Below are 26,107 nucleotides of genomic sequence, written 5' to 3' on the forward strand. Positions count from 1 at the left end.
TGGAGACGTAGAGGAAAACCCATCTGGGCTGCCGATTTGTGGCAAGACATCGCTGTCAGAGTGAAAAAACTGAATGTGAGAGTCCGCCATGTAGATGCCCATGTGCCCAAGGATCGAGCTAATGAAGAACATGCTCATAACAGACAGGCAGACCGCGCTGCACAAGTCGAGGTGTCACAAGTAGACCTAGACTGGCAGCAAAAGGGAGAGTTGTTCCTAGCTCAAGGGCCGAGATGCCACCTATAGATGGGCACGAGACCGAGGGGTGGATATAACCATGGACACTATTTCCCAGGTTATTCATGACTGTGAAACCTGTGCTGCCATTAAACAGGCCAAAGGTTATGAAATAGTGGATGCTGGGACAAGTATAGATACGGAGAAGCATGGCAAGTCAATTACATCAGATTGCCACAAACCCACCAAGGTAAACACTATGGTGCTTACCATGGTGGAAGCGACTACTGGATGGTTAGAGACATATTCGGTACCACATGCAACAGCCCGAAATACCATTCTAGGTCTTGAAAAGCAGGTCCTGTGGAGACATGGCACTCCAGATTGAATTGAGTCAGACAATGGAACATTTCAAGAATAATCTGGTGGCCACTTGGGCAGGGGAGCATGGTATTGAATGGGTATATCACATTCCATATCATGCACCCGGTGCTGGAAAAGTTGAAAGGTGGAATGGACTGTTAAAAACAACTCTGAAGGCACTAGGTGAGGGAACTTTCAAGAATTGGGACAAGCACTTAGCCAAGGCCACCTGGCTTGTTAACACTAGAGGTTCTGTCAATCGAGCTGGTCCTGCCCAAGCAGAATCCCTCCACACTGTAGATGGAGACAAAGTTCCAGTAATCCATCTAAGAGGTATGTTAGGGAAGGCTGTTTGGATTACTCCTTCCTCAGGCCAAGACAAACCCATTCGTGGGATTGTTTTCGCTCAAGGGCCCGGAAATACCTGGTGGGTGATGAGAAAGGCCTGAACAATTGATGCCGGTATCCAGTAATAAACCAGCCAAGACCAGAGGATAAGCCCTGAAAACCAGAACTGTGATTGTGACCTAAGGGCCAAGAATGGGAACCAAGCTAATCCTAATGCTGATGCTGATTCTTCTACAACAAGATGAATGCTCTAAAGAATGAACAAGGACTATATACAAATATGTATATGTGTATATATGCACGGAATATAAGTGAACGCGAAATATAGGTGTTGCGTAAAAATAGTATGGAATAAGGTGTGGAGAATGTGATGGTTTTAGTCTAGGCCTTCCTGGTGACCAGTTTGTAACCAAGGAAGTAGCCAAGTACCCAGTATTCCATATGATTTTTACGTAAACCAGAGTATAAATAAGTCGGAGATTAGAGACCTCTCTCTCTTCTCTTCCGGCGAGGTTCAGGAACAGTGGGTCCCTGCGTTGGTCTCGCTTATCTAAGGCTGAGGCCTGCAGAGTCCACCGTCCTGCCACGTGGAGGTTTGGAGAGTGCTGGCCATGACTGGCCAATCCTGGTGTTCTAAGGGACGTGGTGAGATCTGTTTTGTTAGTTATTAGTACAGTTCTTGAGTTTGATCTAGTATACCTGTTCGGTGTCCCTTTTGTTCCCTTTCATCCCCTTTTTTTCCCTTTCCCTATCCCTTCGGGGGGTGGATCCCCTTTTACTGTGTATATAGCATCTTAACTGTACATAACTGTAATTTACGTAAATATAGATATATTTTTATGTAAGCAGCTTGACTTTGGGTTCTTTAATTTTTATTCTTTCTTTTCCTTTAACCTAAGGGAAGAAAGGAGGGGGGAAGGGGGCTGCTGTCATAACTTTCGGGCATTTGGCAGGGAGCCAGGTCCAAACCGTCACAAGCGCTGTTTCACCATGGGAGACTTTCTGAGGTGCAGGCTGATATAAAACTTCTGTCTTCTTCAAGCTGACTTCCAGTCCAAAAAGCTCAGCAGCCTCTGCAAAGCAGGATGTTAAACACCTCTGTGTGGGCGACAAGGGCAGCATCATCAGCATAAAGCAGCTCACGGATAAGATGATTTAGGTCTTACTGTGGGCCTTCAGTCGCCTTAGGTTGAACAGGCCCCCATCGGTACGATATCGAATGTAGACACCGTTTTCATCATCGAGGTCTGCCGTGGCCCTTTGGAGCATCATGCTGAAGAAGATTGTGAATAAGGTTGGAGTGAGAACGCAGCCTTGCTTCACACCATTGGCTATTGGAAACGGCTCAGAAAGTGCGTCCCCATATCTGACTTGACCGCGCTGGTCCTCACGAAGCGAGATGATCATTCTGTGGAACTTGGGGGACATTCTAAACGTTCCAAAATCTGCCACGGACCTTTTCTGCTCACAGTATCAAAAGCCTTGGTAAGATCAACAAAGGTAACATAGAGTCCTTTGTTCTGTTCCCGACACTTCTCTTGCAGTTGTCTGAGAACAAATATCATGTCTGTGGTACCTCTGTTGGCTCGGAAACCACACTGGCTTTTAGGTAGAATATCTTCTGCTATGGTGGGTATTAGTCTGTTCAAAAGAATTCTTGCAAGGATTTTACCAGCAATGGAGAGCAGAGTAATACCTCGGTAATTTGAGCAGTCTGATTTATCTCCTTTCCTCTTGTACAAGGTGACAATGACAGCATCATGAAGGTCTGAAGGCAGTTCACCTCGTTCCCAGCAGTGCAGCACAAATTCGTGAAACTTAGCATGGAGTGCTTGGCCACTATGCTTCCAGATTTCAGGTGAGATTCTGTCAACCCCAGTTGCCTTGCCAATTTTCACCTGCTGTATTGCTTTAAGAGTTTCTCCCATGGTGGGGGCAGTATCCAGTTCAGTTTTCACTGGTATCTCTTGGGTAACACTAACAGAATGCACCTACCAGCAGCCTCCTTGGCCACTTCATCAACCAGGTGATTTCCTGTATTCACTGGGGTCTCTGAACTGATAAACTTCACAATGCACTACTGTCACCTTTTGAAACTGCACCCCCTCTAAATCTCTGTATTATTTATTCATGTTTCATGGGAGATCCCTGAGAGGTTAACAGCCCTGTGTCTTTCCAAATGACTCCATGGGCATGGACCTCCAAAAGCAAATTTTGAGTCAGTCCAGTCTTTTTCTGTGAGAGCTCTATCACTCTCATCAGTGACATCAATTCTGCTTTCTGAGTCAATATGTTGGGGGTCAGAGATTTGGTTTCTATCACCTCATGCTGAGTCACCACTGCACACCTAGCTTTTTTGATTTCACTTCTTACAAAGCTGCTTCCTTCCACAAAGAGTTCCCAATCCACTTCTTCCAAGGGAGTGTCCTGTAGGTCATCTCAACTAGAATACACCTGTTCAATGGTCTGCAAACAATCATGGACCAGTTCCCCTTGTTCCAGCTCAGCTGTTAAGAACATTGCTGGATTCAGAAGGTGAGTGTGAAGGTTTGGACTTGGCTCCCTGCCAAATGCCCAACCCTCCAGTAGCAGCCTCCCCTCCTTTTCCCCTTTTCTATTTCCCTCAGGGCAAAGGAAAAAAACTATGCAAATTGAAGAATTCGAAAACCAAGCTAGTTATATAAAAAGTATATTTTATGTATATTACAGTTAAGATGCTATGTACACAGCACAGGGAATCCAAACACCCCCCGAAGGGATAGGGAAAGGGGAAAAAAGGGACAAAAGGAAATAAAAAGGGACACCAAACAGATATGCACAATCAAACCCGAGAACCAGTAAAATAACTAGTAAAACAAATCTCACCACGTCCCTTAGAAAGCAGGCTTGGCAGACACAGCCTGCACTCTCCAAGCTTCCACATGGCAGGCCAGTGGATGCTGCAGGAGGCCTCAGCCTTAGATAAGTGAGACCAACGCAGGGACCCACTGTTCTCGAACTTCAGCGGAAGAGAAGAAGAGCGAAGGCCTTTCCTCCCTTCTTATTTATACCACAATTTACGTAAAAATCGTATGGAATACTGGGAATACTGCCCCTTCCTTGGTTACAAACTGGTAACCAGGGAAGGCCTAGATTAAAACCACCACAGTGAGTTACTTTTAACTCCATATCATCTTGTTCTAAAAATCCTGCCTAATATTTTAACATACTGCTTGGTGATAACCAGTGTCCTCCTCTTTGTTCCAACACCATTGTAGGCATTGGGGCACAAAACCAGACAATTTCTGACCCTGGGTTAATTTTCTTGCTTGCTGGATTAGTAGGACTGTTGCTACTACTGCCCTAAGGCAGGATGGCCATCGTTTGCTGACATCATCAAGGCACTTAGAAAAGTATTTAACAGGTCTCTTCCAAGATCCCAATCCTGACGTCAACACCCCCAGTGTTAACTGGAACCTTTCACACACAAACAGCTCACAATATTTTTCTAAGTAAGTCCAGTAGTCACAATGCAGGAGCAGTCATGTTCTCATGCTTCAGTTCCTGAAAGGTTTTCTTGCATTCAGGAGTTCAGACAAGGACTTCATTCTTTCCATTAGCTGCTGCATATAGATTGATAATCCACAGGCAACATCACCCAACCATTCCCAGAAATGGTCTCTGTTCTTTTTTAGAAAGGGGCTCAGGAGCTTGACAGAGAGCCTCTTTTCTTCACTAACCCAGACTTCTTTGTCCTTGTGAAACAGTGAAACCCAAATACAGTACTTCTTTTTCTACAATTTGAGCCTTTTTCCTAGAAATTTTGTATCCAGATCATCCTAAGAAATTTAACAGACAAAGGATCAGTTCCATGGAATGCATGGAGTTGAGAAAGCTATTAAGACGTCATCCACATACTGCAGTAATGTTACACCCTCATTTTCTTTGTGCCATCCTTCTAAGCTGGTACCAAAAATAACTGGGCTATTTTTGAATCCTTGCAGTAACAGTCCACATTGAGTCTTTCTCCCGGTCTTTGGACTTTCTTATTCAAAAGCAAGTAGCTCTTGACTTTCACTTTCCAGTGGGATGAAAAAGAAGGTATCCTTTAAGTCCAACACTGGTCTGAATTCTTCAAGGTTGTCAATAAAGTATAAGGGTTAGCTACCAACAAGTGCACATCCTGGACCATCTGACTGGTAGCCCTAAGATCTTTTACCAAGCAATATTCGAGTGTGGTTTCTTTACTGGAAAAATCAGAGTGTTAAAATGAGACTGGCATTCCACAACCAGTTTGTGTTTGAGAAAAGTACCCGTTAAGGATTCAAGTCCCTTCCTAGTTTCCAATTTCAAAGGGCACTTTTTACGTCTTACCAGTCTGACATTTGGTTTCAAATGGATCTTTACTGGTTCTGCACCCCATGATCATCCTGGAATTCTTACGGCCCATATCAGCAGGGTGACTGAATGTCAACTTCCTCTGGTGTTTCTGGTTCAGGTTCAGGAATATGTAACAAAAAGACTTGAGTGTCCAAGACCTTTTCTTCAGGAATGCGAACTTGGCTTTTTACCTTTTCAAATGTAATTTGTGCATTTAATTTACCCAGTACATCTGTTCCTAGTAGTGGCATGGGACATTCAGGCATATAAAGAAATTGAAGGGCCTATGACCCATTTACAAATTCCAAATTTTAATGGTTGGAAGAAAGTCCATTTTTCTTTTGTCCTGTAGCACCAAAAACTGAGATTATTTGTTAACTTGATTTTCCTTTACAAGTATTTAAAATATAGTACAGCTCCGATAAGTACAAGACATTCTATTTCCTCCCAACTTTCCTATAACCAGGGGATCTGTTGGGGAATCTTTTGAGTCCTTCCCCAGTCCCCTTCAGTCCTCACATTCATCATTTCCATAGCTTCCCTTGGTATTTCACAGCTTTCCTGACTCCTGTTTCTATTCCTTGGGTTTTCTCTTTTCCAGTGCCTCATTTGTTTACAAATTGCACATTGTTCTTATCTAGCCACATTTGAGGATTTTGCCCCGGTCTTTGTCCTGGTCCCCTAGTCCAATTTCCCTCTTTTTCCATCACTTGAGTTATTGCCAATGCAAAAATTTACCATATTTACTTTTCTCTTCCTTTTCTTTTTCCCTTTCTACTTCCTCACTGTTGCTGCACACAGTCCAAGTAACTTCTAACAGTTTGCTTAGGGTTCTGGACTCTTCTTTCTCTGGTTTTTGAAATTTCCATTTAATATCAGGATTTGATTGTCCAATGAATATATGTGCTAATTATGTAGCATCCTCCTTTTTCTCGGGGTCTAAATCAGTATATTTTTGTGCAGTTTCTGTGATTCTATTAAAAAATTCTATTGGGGTTTCCACTTTTCCTATGTCTCCCGTGGCGCACTCCTGGAAAAGTTGTAGCCCATGACTTGGACAGGTGCTGGGTTAAGAGCTGGTTGATGGTCAGGCCCAGAGAGTTGGCAGGAATGCTGCTGCATACAGTTGGCATCTGTTCACTAGTGGTATCCCCAGGGATCAGTGTTGGGCCCAGTCCTGTTTAATATCTTTACTGATGATCTGAATGAGGGCATCGAGTGTACTCTCAGTAAGTTCACAGATGACACCAAGATGGGTGGGAGTGTTGATCTGCTGGAGGGTAGGAGGGCTATGCAGAGAGACCTGGACAGGCTGGATTGATAGGTCAAAGTCAAGGCCAAGGTCAAGGCATGAGGTTCAAGGCCAAGTGCTGGGTCCTGCCCTTAGGTCACTGTGGCAATGGACTTTCAATATATAGAATGGAAAAAGTACTGTCAGAAATGGACTGGGGGGAAAAATGAAGAAACCAGCCCAAATGTTGCAAAAACAGGAGCTTTTAATGTTGTTTAAGTGACCATGTTTCCAAGATGGCTTTTGTAGTTTTTTGCCAACTCACCTTCTCCTTCCCAAAATCCCACTGGCAGCCTTATCTCTACTTTGGAATTTCCAGGAAATAGTCTGAAGTTTTCTCATCGGACTTCATTTACTCCTTTCTGTTGATTGTTAACCCTCGCCTGTCATTGGTGGGCTTGTAAGACCCCGTGAACTTTTGATTGCTCGTTTTGCAATCCCTCCTAAAGCTATGTATATCCCTACACAACACGATAAACTCTCTCTCCCTTTGTCCTCTCCTGCTGTGGTCTCTGTGGACTCCCTGGGGACCACCAGGCAGGGGGCAGGGAGGGAGCGCCTTCCCCTCCAGGCAGTGGGCAAAATCCCCTAGTCCTGGAGCCTCCTCCCTTTCCTATTTCAACACCGCAGGTCACAACAACCTCATGCAGTGCTACAGACTGGGGAAAGAGTGGTTGGAAAGTGGCCCAGCAGAAAAGGCCTGGGAGTGCTGGTTTGACAGCAGCTGAACATGAGCCCAGGTGTGCCCAGGTGGGTAGGGAGTCCAATGGCACCTTGCTGGTGCCAGCAATGGTGTGGCCAGGAGGACCAGGGGAGTGACTGTCCCCCTATGTTGGGCATAGGTGAGGCACGTTGAGTGCTATGTCCCGGTGTCCAGTTCTGGGCCCCTAACTGCAAGAAGGACATAGAAGTTCTGGAGCATGTCCAGAGAACGGAATAGAAGTAGGGAAGGGTCTAGAGGGTAAGACCAATGTCTGATGGAGCTGGGGTTGTTTAGCCTGGAGAAGAGGAGGGTTAGGGATGACCTTATCACTCCCTACAACTATCTGAAAGGACATTGCAGCCTGGTGGGGATTTGCCTCTTCTCCCAGGTAACAAGTGACAGGATGAGAGGACATAGTCTCAAGATGTGCCAGGGGAGATTTAAGTTGGACATTAGGAGTAATTTCTTCACATAAAGGGTAATTAAACAATGGAACGGACTGCCCAGGAAGGTGCTGGAGTCACTGCCCCTGGAGGTGTTTAAAGACAAAACCTTTAGCCATGAAAAAAAGTTAACAGGTGAAATGCCACAAACGACACTGTGATCTCTGAAAAGTGAACTGGCACGGAGAAATGAAGCTTTGGTACTGATGAGAGGGCTTTGGGCACTCCAGTGAAAGCTTTGAGCTGTAAAAGAGGGCTTTGGACCCTCTGAAAGGGGCTTTGGGTCTTCAGACTGGATCTGTGGGCCCCAAAAATGGGCCTTTGGAAATGAAAATGAGGGCCTGAACCTTGAAGTTAGGTTTTCTGCCCTCAGAGAATGCTTTGTTGTCCTAAACTAAGGCTCTGTCCCCTAAAAAGGGATCTTTGGGGGCTTAAAAGCAGTGGAAATGAAACCTCTATCACTCCAAGTGTGCCAGCTGTGACCAGACTCACAGCCCTCAGCAGTCTTTGACTCATCCAGCTGCTGCAGCTCCTGGAAGAAGCAGGAACTTTGCTGGCTGATGAACAGACCTTCACCAGCAGCGCCTGGGGAGGTCCAGTGACTTCTAGCTGCAAGAGATGCCTGTTCTGTGACAGCCATGGGGTTCTGTGGCCTCAAAAGGACATGTACCCATGTGGCCTTGTGTCACAAATGCGCAGAGATACAGCATCAGTCCAGTGATTGTGACCTCACCTGCCCAATGCTTAGTATCCTGAGGAGTGGACCAGCAAAAGCTAGTTGGCCTGAGCCGGCCTTCGGGACATCTCAGCTCCTTCCACTGATGCTTGTGTGCCTGCCTTTTTCCAAGCATTTTTCATCCTTGGCAACAGCTACAAGCACCACCAAAACACTTTTGACAGCTGAAGGTGCTTTATGGGTCACGTTTGGGGTTTCTAAATTATTTTGTTGAGCTACAATAATTTCCTTTCCCTTCAGGTGATTGGATTGGTGCTGATCTGATCTTTCTGGAGGAGATTTTTCTGGAACTCCATCATCCAAAGCTTTCCCCTCTATTCCTGAGAGGGGTGATGGCTGCAATAGAGAACAGCTCCTCTGAGTCTTGACCTGAAAATCCAAGGCACTAGAGGGAAAGGAAGGTAGCCTGAGGTCCAGAAATCAAAGTGGGTTTGTTGGACTTCTGGCAGAGTACACAGAGAAACAGACTACTTTCCAAAATTGTTTCCCTCCCAGAAGATGTCAACAGGGTGTTAGGCTTTGCCCAATGTTACTGGCTTGGCAATTAGAGCTGTCGTCCTCAGTGCTCTTGCAGAGAATGCAATATTTGAATACGCTTTTGAGCAACAATATTGTCTCATCTCTTTTCAAATGTCATTTCCCCACAGTCATTGCCAAGGGAATGGCTCTGCCACAAAGGATCCTCTTTCCCCCAGAGAAGATATGCATGGACTGGCAGCAAAGACAGAGACCTGGAGCGGGACTCCTCAACCTGGGAAATACTTGCTACATCAATGTCATCCTGCAGTGCCTGACGTACACACCCCCTCTAGCCAACTATCTGCTCTCTCATGAGCACAGCCAGTCATGTGAGTACTTCTAGGAACATCTTCTTCCAAATATCTTGGGCAAATCCCAAGGATTGACAGAACCTGGAATGAGATTTAGGAGAACAGCAGAGAACTTTAGGAAAACTTCTTTGTCAGCCCCAAGAAGCTGTTTGTCCTATTAAGGTGCATTCATCCTCAGAAAAACACCTCTTTCTAGTCCCTGCAAGTTAAACCCTCTTGACTTATTGCACAGAAAACTTCTGCTGAAGCATTAAATCCCTCTAAAACATTAAAATGTTCTGGGCTTGTCGGGACTTTGGCAGCCTGGGAGAAGTTCTAGGAAATATTAATATAATATAAGTCAAGGCACAGATGCAGACACCAGTTTAACCAGTTTAACCAGATTAACCCGTGACTGAACCCGTTGATTCAATGACACGAGGGTTTGAGTGCGGGGTTCAAACAGGGACACGTCACACCTGCAACCTTAACAACCAATCCCGACAAGGCCCTTCAGTGCGCATGTGCAACAGAGCCCTGGAGACTTCGTTTCACAGAATGCTCTTCTGGCAGTCCCCCTGAAACGCTACATCTCCACTCTTTTTATTACAAAAAGATACAGAACAGTGAAATTTTGAACCCCTTTAGTTAACCATTTTTAACATAACATCTCTCATCTAACACAGTAACTTTATTAACTGTTTTTATCTTTATGGATTTGCAGTTTGCAACAAGTATTTACTTAAGACTTTTCTCTAGAGGTCTTGGGGGTAACTTGGTAAGAATTTTAAACTTTATTTTACATAGCAATTTCTTCTTAACACAGTAATTTTACTAACTGCTTTACCTTGTAAATCTTGGGTTTGCAACAAGCAGGTTTGTCCAAGACTTTCTATTAAAGCCTTTGTGTATAGCTGGTAGAAGCAACAACTTTATTACTCTGAAGGCTTGTATATAACTAGACAGAGCATCAACTTTTATTTTTCTGAGAGTCTCAGTATAACCAGGTAGAGTATTAATCTATTTCTCTGAGGGTTTGAGTAGAACAGGAGGAAATTTAACTTTATTTCAAGGAGAAGGATTTTTAGGGGTAAGTGTGTATTTTGCTGTCCTCTGATATGTCAAGGCATATGAAGTATTAGTATTTTTAAGTCCACACACATATATGTCCACATAGCTTTTCTCACTCACAGCATTTTTTCATTCACTCGATAGGTGGCCACTTCAGTCACTCTTCACTCACAGTTAGAATTTTTATTATATCTTGGCATTTTAAGCACACATTTTAGATTTTAAGTATTATTGGCTGTGTGCTTCTCAGTCTGTCATTTCTGGTAGTCATGTTCAACAACTGTACCTGTTTTGAAGAGGAATTAACACAGGGAATATAAGGCTTAACAAACCTAAATGAGATCTATTCTGATCCAGCACTCGTTTATGCACATGCATATTCTCTTCTCCCCCCTTTTGTTTTGAAATATGTTTGGTGTGCAGTGTGCTTTCTTGGCAGTAGTTGCTCCATGATTGAGCCTTGTCTAGAAAACCAAAAGTCAATGAACTCAAAGATACATAGATGAGTCACTATTACAGTCTGTTAACACAGCTTGAAATCCAGTGTCTTCGGTAAGAGATCAATCTGCGTTGTTTCTGGTGTCTGGGATATAGTTACTTTTCAGTTCTTGTTCATCCACTCTTGGTTGCTGCCTTTTGTCTTTAATAACAAACTTGGCAAACGTGGTAATAACAGTTTAGACAGTCTTAAGTGGAGAATGAGCAGAAATAAATGTGAGGGTTAGGCAAATATGCAGTTTTTCTCTAGTCATGTCTAGGAATAGTTCAAGTCAGTTAATAAATTGAGGTAACAGCAATAAGTCATTTTATGCTAAATTGTCTTTTTACCTCAAAGTTGAAGGTTGAGGGGTGATCTTTTGTTGTGCAATCTTCTCTATTGTAGACAGTTTCATGGTTAAGTGTATGAGATTCCTTTTGGAGTGTTTGCAGTCCTGTTTCTCAGATGACATTGGTTAGAACAATCATAATCTGTTTTAACTCAATCTCTTAGGTAGTTAGGATTCACAAGCAGCTACTTTTGCATTTGCTGACATTTACACACCTTTTTGGGATAACAGAATATTTGAATGCATTAATTAACAAGTTATGGAGATGCTAAAATCTTTTAAACACGGTACTGGAACAAAATTATTATATCAACTTAATCTATGTAAATGAATTTAAAACTTTCAACAATAAGTTAGTTTGGGGGGGGCAATGAAGGTTTGCTAGTTTAGCAGCTGCAGTTTCGGCAGCTTTACCATGTTGCTGAGAAAGCTGTGTTGGCAGCACTGTAACTGTTGAGCGCTGCAGGTCCGGTTGAGTTACAGGACTCTCCCTGCTTCGGGCATCAGGACCCAATCCTGTCGAGGTCCTGGAGCTGCCTCGGCCCCGGCTCGGCCCTTGCGTGGCTCTGCCGTTCCGCTGCGCTCCCCCTGCCGCGCCGCGGCCCCCGCTGCTCTCACCGCTGCTCTCTCAACTCTGATTGTTTTTCTTCGGAGAACATTCCTCAGCTTTAAAACAAGCCAAGTCTGAACGCTACCGCGTTCCTCCCTGATACAGGGCAAGTCTTTGATTCCTGTTCGGGCATCATTTGTAGGAAATTATAATATAATATAAGTCAAGGCACAGATGCAGACACCAGTTTAACCAGTTTAACCAGATTAACCCGTGACTGAACCCGTTGATTCAATGACACGAGGGTTTGAGTGCGGGGTTCAAACAGGGACACGTCACACCTGCAACCTTAACAACCAATCCCGACAAGGCCCTTCAGTGCACATGTGCAACAGAGTCCTGGAGACTTCGTTTCACAGAATGCTCTTCTGGCAGTCCCCCTGAAACCCAAAACGCTGCAAGAAGTGGGACTGTTCTCAGAACTTCAAGGTCTCCATTAGATTTCCCATCACTAGGGATGTTTTGCTAACCTGAGAAGCTTCCCTCTCTCCTTCCCTCCCTCCCTCCTTCCCCCTCTCTTTACCTCTTCAGGTCAACAGCAAGGCTTCTGCATGATGTGCATCATGGAAGTACACATTAGGAAGGTCCTGCATTCCTCAGCCAGTGCCATCCTGCCTGGGGCTGTTCTCAGGGACCTCAAATGTAAGTTGTTTTAGGTGCTTCAACAGATTTTCTTCTTTCTCTTCCCTTTAGGGTAGAGCTACTAACTTCTTCTTTCTTAGTCATAGGAGAAGAGTTTGAGTATGGCAGGCAGGAAAACGCCTATGAATTCTTACGCTGTGCTCTCAGTGCCATGCAGAGAGCTTGTCTGAGTGGCAGCAGCGAGTAAGCACAAGCAAATTACTTTCTCACTGTTCCCGAACCTGCTGGGCTCCTTGATGTGCTCCCATCAAGGAAAACTGATGTCCAGGGCCTTCAACTTGGACTCTTAGAGGAGGTAACTCTCTTCCTTGCCATTTATTTTTATTTCCAGCACGGACATCTCTTCACAAGAAACTACCATCGTACATCAGATATTTGGGGGCTTTATGAGATCCAGAGGTATGTTTCCACAACTATTCCTTTCACATTGTCTGTGCCCTTCTTTCTGCCCGTGACAAATAGCTGGTCCTGGGACCAGGTCGTAGGTAACCTAAACATATACTGGCATGGTCACTTAACCCAGCATTTTGATTTTCTTTCCAGTCACATGCTTGAACTGCCAAGCAGTTAGTGATTCCTACAAGGCCTTTCTGGATGTCTCTTTGGATATCAGAGTAAGAGGGCTTGCAATTGTGCTTCAGTATGCCTCTAGGCCCCTATAGCTTTCCAGAACCAAAGTATTTGTCTTAAAAACCTACACTGCAGGCACAAGGGAGCTTGGTGGTGAGCGGGTCCTGCAGAGGCCATGACACTGGTGTCCCTGTGGTTCTGGCTTTAGGCTGGACAAGCAGCATTATCCCCTCTGCATCCTTGACATACTTTCCTCCTCCTTCCCTTTGCCCGCCCCTCAACACCCTTCTGGCTTGCAGACTGATGGGGTTGGATTGTTTTCAGTACCGCATGACATCAGTAGCTGAACTGAGTGATGACACAGGGAGGGAACTCTTGATGGCTCTGGGAGCCCCTGGAACATGAGGGAAATATTCAGCATCACACCTGTAGCAGTTATATTAATGTAATAAGCAGTGGGTCATTGGGAGCAGAGACAGACACCAATATGGTGCGTAAGGAATGCATGCTGTAGTGAAAGAGAAAAAGGTTTAGAGTGTGGTTTCGAATGCTGACACGTCACAACACGTGACCTTATCAGCCAATCCTATACAAGCATTTAACTGCGCCTGTGTGACAGAGTCTTTAAAAACTACAACTCCCAGGACGCTTTGCTAGCACCCATCCTGTAACCAGATCCCACACACACCCTCTTTTTTTGCCTCCTTCCAGACAATGCCTGCAGGTTCACAATGGGTATCCTCAGTGTCAGCTGCCTGAGTCTTCTTGTCAGCTCATGGGAAGTGTTTGGGTGAGGGCTTTTCCCACAGCTCAGCAGCTCCTTTCTCACTCCTCCAGGCAGCCTCATCCCTCACCACAGTTCTGGAGGACTGTGTGACACCCAGGGAGCTGGATCTGAAAGAATGCTTCAAATGTCGCAAGTAAGATGATTCCTAACAACATAATATCACCAGATCCTGCATGAGGGGTGGCTGAATGTCATCGAACAGAAGTCATCTTCTCATGGAGGTTTAATGCACAACAATGAGACACAGCTTTTTTAATGTGGCTCGGAACAGCCTTAAAATAGCGTAAGGATGACTGAGACAGGAAAGGTTGTCTGGTCTTCTTGGGGGAAGATCAGATGCATTTCAGCACTTGGCTCTGTGCTTGGTTTCAAGGTGTAAGAAGAAGGTTGCTGCCTCCAAGAGGATCACAATCCATCAAGCACCCAGAGTCCTCACGTTGTGTCTGGAAAGGGCTGACCAATGGACTGGCAAGAAGATCAGCAAGGTGTGCAACTTTCTCTTCCTGCAGCAGAAGATTCCCCAAAGCAGTACACTCTGTCACAAGCTGTTCTTGTTGAGTTCTTTATGTTCCCTTCCGGGGAGAGGAGAATTCCTGTGGGAAGACCAGCCTGGACTTTGCTCTGACAGAGAACAGTTTCCTGCCACCCAAACCATTACATATCGAAGGCTATTTCATGTGGTAGCTTAGGATCATTTCTGAGCCCTCTTGGTCTCTCTGTAGTTTGTGGACTATCCTGAGTACTTGGATCTTCGGCCATACATGTCTGACACAGCTGGAGAACCCCTCCTCTGCTCTTTATATGCCATCGTGGTGCACAGTGGTGACACCTGTCTTGAAGGACACTTTTTCTGCTACACAAAGGTAAAGACATTCCTCCTGACAAGGAAAAATGTGTGCTGGGGAAGACAAACTTTCCCAGCAGTGTTACTGGCAGCCAGGGTTTTGGGGGAGAAGGTCTCCTTTGGGACTGGATTGGATTTGTTTTAGTGTACTCTTGATTCTGTGGTTTTCTGCCTGTGGTGGTGTGGAAGTTCCTCTCCAGTTGGATGCCTTTCTTTGCAGGCCAGCAATGGACTGTGGTACAAGATGGACGATGAGTCTGTGGATAGTTGTGACACCCATACAGTTCTGGGGCAGCAAGCATACTTGCTGTTCTATGCCAGGTAATAACCAGTGTCACATGGGTTCAGAATACGTTTCCTTTTCCTGGCTTTGCTGTTTGTCTTCTCATCCTCCTGGGTGCTTCTGTAATAGGAGAGAACTCCTCCTTGCATTCTTCAGTGCTGTCAATTTTGAACTATCCCACACCATTCCTTCTCTTCCCTTGCTTCACCTCCAGGCTGTAGGGTGCTGCCCTGTATATACTGCCACTTGTCTACTCTCTGAAGCTGGCTCATGTAGAGAAGAACACTTAAAGGGGGCCTTCAGGAAACATGAGTAGGGACTCTTTATCAAGGAGCGTAGTAATGGGATGAGGGACAATGATTTTAAAGCAAAGAGGGAAGATTTAGATTAGATATTAGAAAGAAATTTTTCCCTGTGAGGGTGGTGAGGCCCTGGCACAGGTTGCCCAGAGAAGCTGTGGCTGCCCCATCCCTGGAAGTGTTCAAGGCCACGTTGGACAGGGCTTGGAGCAACCTGGGCTGGTGGAAGGTGTCCCTGCCCGTGTCAGTGGAAGGTGCTCTTGCCCATGTTGGAACTAGTTGATCCGTAATATTCCTTCCAACTAGATTCTAGGATTCTGTGAAATGGAGGCCATAGTGGGTGTAAAGACAAGGGCAGACCTGGTGAGAAGATCCCAGTTAAATGTCCCATTGGTGACCTTGGTGAATTCTTCTCTCTGTTGCTCCAAGAAAATGACTAAATCCCAGAAGAGTCTACAAGGAATGCAGTAAACAGAGATCACTCTTTGTTCCTCCAGGTGCTCCAATTTGAAAATGGGAGAAATGGCAGCTTCCTCACCAGCACCGTCATATGCCCATTCCATCCTCAGCCAGATGAGGGGCAGCAGTAAGCAGGCAGGTTCTGCAGGACCACAAGCTCTGCCTGGTAGGATTAAGGTGACACACAGCCAGAGGAACAGTGCCAGGGAGAGGGCCCAGAGCAGATCCCCACCGTGCGGCAATGATCTCTGCAGCTGGTTCATGAACAGCACTGACTACGACAACTCAACAGGGAGGAGGAAGAGAACTAGTTCTTTAGGCTGTAACCACACTGCCAGGGATAACACAGCTCCAGGGCTCTCCAACTGGCTTTGCCAGTGGACACCTGCACCCAGCGCTGCTTGGGTGCAAAGCCTGCCAATACGGAGATCCGCATGGCAGGGCTATGATCTCTGGAGCCAGGTTGTGGAGATTACAAACTCTCATCAATCAATGAGGAGGTTTGAGCATCACAGAGATGCATGTCAGACAAACACAGTATGATGAGGCCAGACTGTCAGCCTGGATGAGGGAGCAGCACAGCATGAACAAAATCAACACTCGATTGGAATGAAGAGGCAGAAAAGCCAAAGCCAGAATTAAACCCCGTTATTGGCCTGTGGAGGACCAGGCCTAAGCATGTTTTGCCTTAAACATTCTGTTACAACAGGAAAAGTAACTGGTGGAGAGGGTCCTGCAGAGCAGGGGCATCATGTTCTGAGCCAACTTCCTGCTCCACCTTGAGACTCTTGCTGTTCCATCCCCAACTAACTTGCAGGAGGAGTGCTAAAAGGGCTGGCTGTGCATGTGGAACACAACAGCAAAATAAATCTAGTTTACGTAAGAGGCTGCACCAGGTTAACTAGGAAAGGAAGTGGATTGAGCCCCCCAGCTCTTTTTCCTCTCTTTCTCTTTGTCTCGCAACCTCAGCTCCAGACCCACCTGGCAGGACCAGCGTGGGATCTACAGACTGGTGATATTCTTTGTTCTCTCTCTCCCTTTTCTATCTTTATTTCTCTCCTCTCTGGCTTTGCGTGAGCAAAGCACAGCTATGATATTTTACCCTGTGCTCCATGTTGAAGTTTGTTTTGGGAGTGGGGAGCTTGTGGAAGTGTCTTGTTGCTTGTGAGCCGGCACCTTTGAGGAGCTTCTTGTGGGAGTTGAGAACTTAAAGTGTATTGTACCCAATCTAAGGGCTTGTTTGACTCCACTCTTGTAGAAGTGTGTTATAATAATTTAAGGGCTTATTAGCCCACACCTTTTTAATCTAAATATTAGGCTGGTTCCTGGAGTTATGGTGGCTGTACAATAAAACATAAAGACTTCCCTGGCATGTAGCCCAGTGTCTTTGTTCAGCCTGACAAGAATTCAAAACAAACATCGCATCTCTGACCATGTAGGTCATGACATGACCTTGCATGAATAATCTTTCTTTTTAGGTTTTGGGGCAATTAGTGGAAATACCCACTGTGGGATGTTGTGCATGATGGGATTTTGAAAGCTGTGTCCTTGCATGTGTCCATCTGGCCATCTCCTATTTTTAAATATGGATTTCAAGTCACTCAAAGGGACATGGCTTGGATGAGTCAACACTGATTGAAAAGGGCTGATAGTTGGACCCCAAGGGTTCTGCTCAGCAGCACCAAGCCTCGTCTGGAGCCAGGAACAAGCAGTGTGTCCCAGGGGTCAGAGACTGATCCTGTTTAATGTCTTTCTTAACTAATGGTCTGCATGCTGGGGCAGAGAGAATATTCAGCAAATTGGCAAATGACACCAAAGGAGGAGTGGTACTTAGGCCACGGGTCTCATGCTGCCACAGTGGAGAAAAGGGCAGATTGTCAACCTGGATGAGGGAGGAGCAGAGCATCTGACTTCTGCAATGCCAGAGAGGAAGAAGAGGAATGCAGGAAGTTTCAAAACTGTCCCTAGCAGAGACCAAGTTGCACAAAGGGAACCAACAGGCTATCCTATCCCTCTGAGTGCTGCCTCTAACAAGAAAGCCCTAAGAGAGAAGTCAGAAAGAAACTTGGACAGCTCTGCCAGCTGGTTGCCTGCCCACAGTGGGGCTGTGGACATGAAGCTTTGAGCCCTAAGTGAGAAGTTTGTACCCTGAAATAGGGCTTTGGACCATAAAAAGGAGACTTTCAAGGCTAGAAGCAAGGCTTAGGGCTCTAATGATGATGCTTTGGTCCCTAAAAGAGGACTTTGGACTATCCCGATGGAGGTTTGGACACTCAAGGTGTGACTTGGACCCTAAAAATGACTGCCTGGGTCCTAAAAATGCTGCTTTGGAGCTTGAAAAGAAGGCTGGTTGTGTCTGGTATGGCTGATTTTGTACAAGTCTTAACTGTCACCGGTAACATTGTGCGAGGATGTCTCTATACATTTTCTGGTTAAGGGCTGTGGGAAAGTGACTGGGGGTAAAAAGACAATAGTACAGAAATTATAGGGGAAAATATGTTGCTACTCCCTGGATGGAACACAGTCAGCATACCCAACCTTCCCCCCACAATACAATCTAAGGGTGACTAAATGGAGGGTGGAGTTGAGTGAAGACACCACGGATCTGTCAAAACCTTTGCAGGGGAGGGAACTTAGTGGTACTTTCCAACTGATCAGCTGCACAGCAGCTGAAAACCAAGGGACATAAAGGAAGATGTCCTGCTGTTGAATCCACAGCTGTGGCAAAATCCCTCTCCTTGGACTGATGGGTGTCCCCATTTCAAGGTTATCTCAGGTACTGCACTGAGATACCTGTCCCCAAGGTACAACCACCCCTCACTGAGTAAGACGCATGACTAAAATCACAGCTTAAAAAACCAGCATAAAAGTGAGTTAAAAACTGGGAGCATTTAGGGAAAACTCCATCGGAACTTGTGGGATCAGTCAACAGGCTGAAACTGTCTCTCTCCCCGTAGGGGCCCATTGGGTAAAGGAACCACACTCTGCACGTGCTGAATGATCTTCTCTAGCCATCTTATGTCAGGGATTAGAGGTTGTCTGTATATTGCTTTGAATACATTTTTGCAGTCAGATAGTATCATCAGCAATCCTTGAAACTTAACCTGTCGCAATTTTATTAATAAAGAGTGTTATTCCATGAATTGTTGGTGTAAGTCTTTCAAGGGTTTTGACAAACATTAGGGTTCAGGAAAATCTTTCCTTTTCATGTGACAAGGGCCAGCCTCTACTTTGTTCTGCAAGAAACAAACCCTCCCATCCAGTATGCTCCAGTTCACGGTGTAACCAGTTGCCTAATCAATAGCAATGTTGAGGATCTTCCAACTGATCAATTTTTATCTTCTTAATTTTTGTGATCTGATCCACCTTCTTGTTCCAATAAGTCTGTAAGGCTTGATCATTGGCATGAGCTTTGACCCATCCTATGTGGATTGGTCGGGATTGAGCCTGTAACAATAACCACTTCCAGTCTTCCTTCTGCCAAACCTCCTTTCCATTTACTTGTCAACCTAATGCTTTCCACTGACACAGCCACTGTGTGGCACCAGCCGAGACTGCATAAGAATCAACATATTTTGTATTTGTTTTCTCTTTTACTGCCAGCAATTCAGCTTTTAACTCTCCCACCTATGCCCTTCCCATTCCTTCTTCTGCTACTTCAATTCCTGTCTGAATGTTAAGAGCAACTGCTCTATACTTCAATTTACCATCTCTGTGTTTGGCTGAGGCATCAGTAAAACACATCTTTTACTTCAGTCTGATGTAAATGCAGAGCATCAAGTACAGGAGTAGGCTTATATGGCTGTTGCAAAGCCAGCATATCTGGGATCACAGCTACCTGTAATTTGGTAGGTTCTCCCAGCCCTTCAGTTATATCCATCCAATCCATGACTCTTGAGACATATGCACACCATCTGTGTACTGCTGGCCTTTGTGCAATCCCATCTGGTGGAGCACTGCCCTTCTTAACACCCGCTAACAGGTTAAAAGGGCCTTGGATTTGCACAGATTATAATGGTGATATTTTTCTACTTCTTTAAGAGTTGGGTCAGAGATAATAATACCTTTTCCCAGTCCATGTATCTTTTTTCAGTATCTTTTGATGCTGTGGAACTGAACCCTAATGGTCGTTCAGGTCCATGAGGGCTTTCCTGGAATATATTGTAGCAAGTCCCACGTTCAGCAAAACCCCATTCAACTATTATAGGATCACGGGGGTGTCGGTGTAGGCGGTGGGTCCGCCGTGCCCCTTTTGAGGGATGTAGAGGAAGAGGATTTTGATCTAGACACCCTAAGGCCTTTCCCCTGAAAGAAAAGCAGGGTCCATAGAGATCTTGGTAAAAGGTGCCAGTCCTGACCATGGGAGAAAGAATGTAAATAAGAGGTGAACATCCCATCATATGTGAAGGTAAATATAGATAAGAGAGCTAAGAATAATGTTAGTATGTAAGATTCTAAGAGACAGTGTGTGTGTGCAGCTGTGTGAAGACAATGTAATATTCTGGATGAAGAGAATAAAGCTGAATTTAGGCCATCATCATCTAAGTTCCCAGTTTTATTTACATGGTCATCCTCGTATTTAATACAACACGGGGGTAAACTGGCTGAAGTGATTGATATATTTTTAAGTTCTCTGTTAGCATGTGCAAAGCCTGTTCATGACTATCAAGCCACTCCCAGGTCTTTTTTCCCTCATAATGCATAGAACAGTTTTGCTATTATAGAAAATCCAGGAGCAGACAGGAGAATTGCATAGGGAGTGTGCCCTAAATACCTCTGTGCTCTAAATCCCTAATTAGTTCATTTATCCTTTCTCTGGATGCAGGGGAAATAAGGACCTTTGATATTATCCACAACAGAAATGGGTAAGACTGGAGCAATTTTTAATGCAGTAATTTTCATATTCTCTCCAGAAAATTTACAATTTGGAGTTTTTGCAGGCCTGAATGATCAAACATTCTCATTAACCAACTGCCAAACTTTTCCTTTAAAGATATTGTATCCTAAAATATTTTCTTCATGGCCTGCAATTACAAAGGTACATGAAATCATTCTTTTTCCCTAGGTGACCATAAACAGACAGGAGGATTAGGGATTTTTAATAATGCCAGTTCTAATTTTTTTTTCCAAGGCTTCTGCTTTTCCCTCAGATTCTTGAAATTGTGGTTCTAATAAATCATTCTATACCTAAAAACTGAGCTTTGGAAATGAAAAGGAAGGTTTGAACCATGAAGTTAGGTTTTGTGCCCTCGAAGGATGCTTCATTACCACAAATTAGGTCTTGGCCTCTAAAAAGGGGTTTTTAGAGGCTTAAAATAAGCTTTGAGCCCACCAAATCTCAGGCTGAATCCTAAAGAGAAGGCTTTGGTCCCTAACAAAGGAAGCCCTGGACCCAACCTGTACAATTTGGATGTGTTCTGAACTGCAGGGTTTTGGGGTGCCCTGCCCCTGACCCACAGGCTCCAGGGCTTCCTCTGTTGGATTCTGAACCATCTCTTCACAGTGTAGTAGGATAACTCCTCCATTTTTGTGTGTCCAGATAAAAAGCCTCCAAAATACCATTTATTTGTCCCCCAAGTGTTGGCTTTTTAAAATTTTTCCAACGTGACAAGGGATTTTAAACCTTGTTATTCACCATTTTTATTACTAACCACCCTCTTCTCCAGACTTTTACCACCAGACCAAAGATTTGTGCCTCATCTGGTATCATTTGGACCAATCCCAAGATGAAACTCTGGTGCTGGAGCACAGGAGTCGCCCTGACCTGGACCTGGCCTAGGCTGTGCTGCTTCACTCAGAAATTTAAGGTGGAGCTTTGAACCTGTATTCAGGACCGAGGCCAGAGCAGTTTTGTGAGATTTTGCCCTGGGATATGGGTCAGGGCCATATTTTTGCCCTGTCATAGCAAAATAAGAATGGTGGAACCATTCTTCCCTGGCCATGTTCCTTCTCTCCCCTGGGGCTGCTGTATCCCAGCCCTCTGTTCCCCAAATCCTTAAGAGCCCTCTGGCCCCTGTCTGTGTCCTTTTTGTGTTTCACTCAGGCCCTTTTGGATGCCTCCATGCCCCTTTGGGGTATCCTTAATTTCCCTTTGGATGTCCCCAGGCCCCCTTAGGGTGCCCCTCCAAGGCTCCTCCATGCCCATTTGGGTAGTCCCAGCTCCCTTTGGATACAGCACCCCTCCACCTTCCTCCGTGCCTCTCTAGCTGCCTCTCTGAGCCCCTCAGTCCCACTCAGTGTCCTGTGGGACTCCCTGGAGCTTCTCCCTCTCTTGTTCTCCCTCATCCGTAATTCCCCTGGAATCCCCCCCCGCTTCTCCCCCCATCCCAGAGGTGTTCTAGGCCCCTTAAGGGCCCCTTGCCAGCGCTGGCTCCGTGCCCGAGCCTGCTAACAGGCATCCCCAGCTGCTCCGCCATGGAGGAGACGTGAGTGCACCAGGGGCTCCGAGGTTCTCCCACTGCCGGCACCCCCTGAACCCGCTGTTCCCCCCAGGGTGCCCTCGGTGGAAGCCTACGAGGCGGCCATGGTGCTGAGCGGGGTGGGGGATGCGCTGGGGTACCGAGGGGGCCGCTGGGAGTACTGCACCTCAGGCCCCCAGATCCACGCTGAGCTGGCTGAGCTGGGGGGGCTGGCGGCCATCACGCTCGAGCCACCCGAGTGGCCCGTCAGCGATGACACCGTCCTGCACCTCGCCACCGCCGAGGGCCTGGCCACAGGTGGGGAGGGGCTCCATGGCACCCCACAGATACAGGGGTTGGATCCCTGGGGTTGGGTCCCCATCGTACCCCAGGCTAGCTAGAGTGTTCTGGGTGAGGGGGATGTCCTCATTATACCCCCTAGGAGGTGGGAGTTACCTTTTGGTTGGGTTGTTATAGTGGGGTCTGGGGGGGTCCCCGTTGTAGCCCTAGGCTGTATGGGGCAGAAGTCCCCCATTGTATCCATGACCCAAACTGGAGGGTTGCTGGCAGGGGCTTTTGGGGGGACCCTGGCCAGCTCTGGAGGGGGCTTGGAGGCATCCTAATTCCACTTTCCCCCTCACCTCCCCTTTTAGGATTTAGCCAGTGAGGCTTAAGGGGGGTGTCCTCATTTCTTCGGGGAGAGTGGCAGGTGGGGAGTGTGTGTCTGTCTGTATCTGTGTATTTTTCACCATTTATGTGCCCTTCCATATTGGGGGTTGGAAGGGGGAACATTCCCCCTCCCACTTTAGAGACCTGGCAGGGCTTACCCCTTTCCCACCCAAATTGGAGCACTCAGGGGGATTCCCCATTTCTCCATGAAACTTGTCCTGCTTCCCCTCCAATTCTGGGGGGTCCGTGAGTGGTGTCTCCTTTTCCCTCTAGTTTTGGTGGTCCATGAAGGGTGTTCTCCCCCCCCCGCCTCCAGTTTTGGGGCGATGTACGCTTTCCCTACATGTTTTGGGGGGGGAGGTGCAGTGACGGGTCTTCCCTTTCAGTTTTGGAGGGTGCATGGGGCTTCTCTCTTCCCTTCCTGCCAGTCTGGGTAACCCAGGATGGTCCTCATGCTCTCCCCCCAGGTCTGGAAGGGGAACCCCTCCTGCAGGAGCTGGCTCGCCGCTACGTGGCTGCCATGGGAGACATGGAGGGACGCAAGCCTGGACCCACCAGCATCCTGGGTGAGCGGGGCTCAAGGATGTGGGGAGAGGCAGGGGGATTAGGGGGCCTCACGCCCCCATGCTCCCCCAGGCACCTCACAGCTGCGGCCTGGGGAGCCCGAGGGCTATCGCATCCCCTTCAACCCCCGCGGCACCGGATGCGGGGCCGCCATGCGCAGCCTGGCCATCGGCCTCAGGTGGGGCTGGGAAATGGGGGGACACGTGGGGATGGGGGACGGAGGTATCAGAGCTGGGGGGATGGGGACAGATTATGTGGGGGGGGGTCAAAATGGGTGGACTAGGGAAGGGTGTCAGGGCTGGAGGGATGTCGGGGAACAGGGACATGGGGAATGGGGGTGACAGATGTTGGGGCTGGGGAAATGGGTGTGTCAGAGCTGGAGGGAAGAGGACATGAGGGGATGGGGGTGGGGCAACAGGAACATGGGGATGTCAGAGGGAGAAGAATGGGGATACAGAGACGGGTGGGGCTGCGGAGGACAAGGTCTGGAGTTTGGGGATATGGTGGTGCTGGAGCTGGGAGGTCAGGAACAGAGAACACGGGGATAGCAATAGGGAGAATGAGCACAGCAGGGACAATGACAGTGGGGACAAGGGTGGTGGGATGGGAGCAGTGCTGGGGATACAGGACCGGGGAAGGTGGGGACTTGTCTGATGCCAGCACAGGTATCCACATGCCTGGGAGCTGCCGACACTGATTCAGGTGAGCATCGAGAGCGGTCGCATGACCCACCACCACCCCACTGGTAAGTGCCAGCCTGAGGGAGGCAGGGCAGGAGGGGACACAGGAACACCCCTGAAGCCCCTGTCCCCACAGGGTACCTCGGGGCTCTGGCAGTGGCCCTCTTTGGGGCACTGGGGGCTCGAGGGGAGCCCCCAGAGCGCTGGGGGGCTGAGCTGCTGAGGGTCCTGCCCCTGGCATGGGACTACGTGGAGGGCACCGGTGTGGCTGTGGAGGACAATGCTGCTGCCTGGCCCTTCTTTGGGGAGGCCTGGCACCGGTGAGGAGGCACTGGGAGTTTCCTGGGGAGACATTGGGAGCACAAGGTTGGACTGGGGAGGATACTGGGAGGGGCTCAGGGGGCCACTGGTGTCACTGGTGTCCTCTAGGCTCTCTCCCAGTCCTGGCAGCGCATCACACTGGAGTTACTGCTGATCCTGGTATCCAGTCTGTCCACAGGGCTGGCACTGCCCATCCTGTGCCTGCTGCACCTGTGTCCCGCCAGTGGTGCCCTCCTCAGGGACACTGACCTGTGTGTCCCTAGGGTTCCTGGGGTTATGGGCTTTCCTGGCATTACTGCTGTCCCCACTGTGTCCAGTGGCACAGTGCCTCCCAAGTGTACCAATAGTCCCCAGTGTCCTCACAGGTTCCTGAGGTTACAGGGGCTGCTGGAGAGCCATAGCCTAGTGACCCCTAGTGTCACTGGTTACCCCCTTGTCTGGTGACACCAATGTCCCCACTGACAACAGTGTACCTGATGACTCCCCATGTTTTCAGTGTCGTCCCTGCTGCCACCAATATCCCCAGTGACCTCAGTATCCCCATGTCCCTGCAGGTATCTGGACTCCCGTGGGCTTCTGGAGGGTCGTGGCCCAGCCCAGGTGCCATCCCTCCCGTCCCCAGCCGAGCGGGACACAGCGTACCTAGGCTGGGCACTGGAGGGGTGGCCAGGGCGCAGTGGCCATGACGCACCCATGGTGGCCCTGGAAGCCCTGCTGGCAGCCGGTGGGAGCTGGGAAGACCTTTGTGGCAGGGGAGTGTTGCATGGCGGGGACAACGATTCGACGGGGACCATCGCTGCTGGGTGCTGGGGGCTGCAGGGGGGACTGACATCCATCCCCCCAGGGCTGCACTGCCGCCTGGAGCACCGTGAGCGGCTGCTCAATGCTGCCCACCAACTCCATGTGCTGGCCTGGGGGAGATGATGAGCCTGGCCTGTGTCCCTGGTATCACCTGCTGTTCCCATCCAAAGAAAGCCCTGGTGGGTCGCCAGGGCACAGCAAAGACTAGCATGGAGCCTTAGCTTGGGAGGGTCTCTGGGAGTCAGCAGGCCTGGGAAGGCCCCTAGGAGAGCCCTGGGGGAAGCAGGGCCCTTCAAGGGGTGCTGGGGTCTCAGGCAAGCAAGCCCCAGGGAAACCACCATAGCTGTGTCCAGGTGGCCTTTTACCCCTCCCCAGTTTGGGACCCCAGGACCCTCCCAACAAGCCTCAGTTATCCCCACAGTAAAAACCATGTCCTCCCAAGTCACTCTGGGTCTGGGTGTGTGCCTGGCATCTCTTGTCCTGCCTCTGCCAGTGTTGAGACTGTACCTGGGTTGGACCCTCTGCAGCCAAACCTGCTCCCGGCTGAGCAGCTCCTGCAGCCCCTCCAAGAGGCTCCCCGCCATGGGGCATCTCCAAGGCCTGTTCCTGGGCTGGCTCGCAGACAACCTGTCTCTCCTGTACTGGTAGCCCAAGGCTTGGACCCAGTGCTCAAAGGGTGGGCTCACCACTACTGAGTGGAGAGGAAAGAGCACACAACCCCGCTGCCACCTGCCTCCAAGTGCCACCCAGGAGAATGACGCTTTATCCTTTGCATCATGGTCACCTTAGTGGGCCCCAGCGTCCTTCAAAGCAAAAGGAATGAGCCTCCAGGGGGATGGTTCCCCAGGGTTAACAACCCTGAGGGGGTTGGGCCTGAGATGTGATGGGCCAACAGGGTAAAGCACATCTGGTGGGCCCAGGGTTAATCATCCCAAGGATGATGGGATCAAGGACAAATGGACCCGAAGGGTAAAAAACAATCAGCTGGTTGCCCCCCCCCACAAAGGTGATGGCCCCCAGGATTAATCCCCCCCAAGTGTGATAGGCCCCAGG

General features: G+C 47.9%; 2 protein-coding genes and 1 long non-coding RNA gene across 4 annotated transcripts; all 3 read left to right on the forward strand.

Moving 5' to 3' along the window:
* Positions 1 to 7,610: 7,610 nt before the first annotated feature.
* LOC114065652 lies at positions 7,611 to 18,260 on the forward strand. The gene is made up of 3 exons (XR_003573015.1): positions 7,611 to 7,778; positions 17,964 to 17,975; positions 18,250 to 18,260. It is a non-coding gene; the product is annotated as an uncharacterized LOC114065652 (long non-coding RNA).
* LOC114065651 (ubiquitin carboxyl-terminal hydrolase 42-like) lies at positions 8,408 to 16,717 on the forward strand. The gene is made up of 11 exons (XM_027899710.1): positions 8,408 to 8,590; positions 9,068 to 9,268; positions 12,269 to 12,379; positions 12,460 to 12,562; positions 12,711 to 12,778; positions 12,923 to 12,993; positions 13,787 to 13,869; positions 14,110 to 14,221; positions 14,459 to 14,599; positions 14,801 to 14,901; positions 15,660 to 16,717. The coding sequence occupies exons 1-11, from the start codon at positions 8,425 to 8,427 to the stop codon at positions 16,162 to 16,164; spliced, it is 1,662 nt and encodes a 553-aa protein (XP_027755511.1). The 5' UTR covers positions 8,408 to 8,424; the 3' UTR covers positions 16,165 to 16,717.
* A 3,669-nt stretch (positions 18,261 to 21,929) lies between the features above and the next one.
* Positions 21,930 to 25,504, forward strand: LOC114065648 (protein ADP-ribosylarginine hydrolase-like). 2 transcript variants are annotated; one of them, XM_027899707.1, is made up of 7 exons: positions 21,930 to 22,046; positions 22,114 to 22,337; positions 23,156 to 23,254; positions 23,325 to 23,430; positions 23,918 to 23,997; positions 24,069 to 24,252; positions 24,808 to 25,504. In XM_027899707.1, exons 1-7 carry the CDS (start codon positions 22,036 to 22,038, stop codon positions 25,175 to 25,177), a joined length of 1,074 nt encoding a protein of 357 aa, XP_027755508.1. In that variant the 5' UTR covers positions 21,930 to 22,035; the 3' UTR covers positions 25,178 to 25,504. The 2 variants fall into 2 exon arrangements, with proteins under 2 accessions (XP_027755508.1, XP_027755509.1); XM_027899708.1 differs by having other exon boundaries at positions 24,090 to 24,252.
* The last annotated feature ends 603 nt before the right edge of the window (positions 25,505 to 26,107 follow it).

The sequence above is a fragment of the Empidonax traillii genome, unplaced genomic scaffold (genome assembly GCF_003031625.1).
Source record: "Empidonax traillii isolate 1590-97213 ecotype Southwest subspecies unplaced genomic scaffold, ASM303162v1 scaffold685:size505991, whole genome shotgun sequence".
Lineage (NCBI taxonomy): Eukaryota > Metazoa > Chordata > Aves > Passeriformes > Tyrannidae > Empidonax > Empidonax traillii.

Coding starts and splice junctions, on each gene's coding strand:
- LOC114065651 (XM_027899710.1), top strand. CDS start 8,425: ATGCTTAGTATCCTGAGGAGTGGACCAGCAAAAGCTAGTTGGCCTGAG. Junction 9,269..12,268: donor TCATGAGCACAGCCAGTCAT/GTGAGTACTTCT, acceptor TTACCTCTTCAG/GTCAACAGCAAGGCTTCTGC. Junction 13,870..14,109: donor GAATGCTTCAAATGTCGCAA/GTAAGATGATTC, acceptor CTTGGTTTCAAG/GTGTAAGAAGAAGGTTGCTG.
- LOC114065648 (XM_027899707.1), top strand. Junction 22,338..23,155: donor CGCCGAGGGCCTGGCCACAG/GTGGGGAGGGGC, acceptor CTCTCCCCCCAG/GTCTGGAAGGGGAACCCCTC. Junction 23,431..23,917: donor AGCCTGGCCATCGGCCTCAG/GTGGGGCTGGGA, acceptor ATGCCAGCACAG/GTATCCACATGCCTGGGAGC.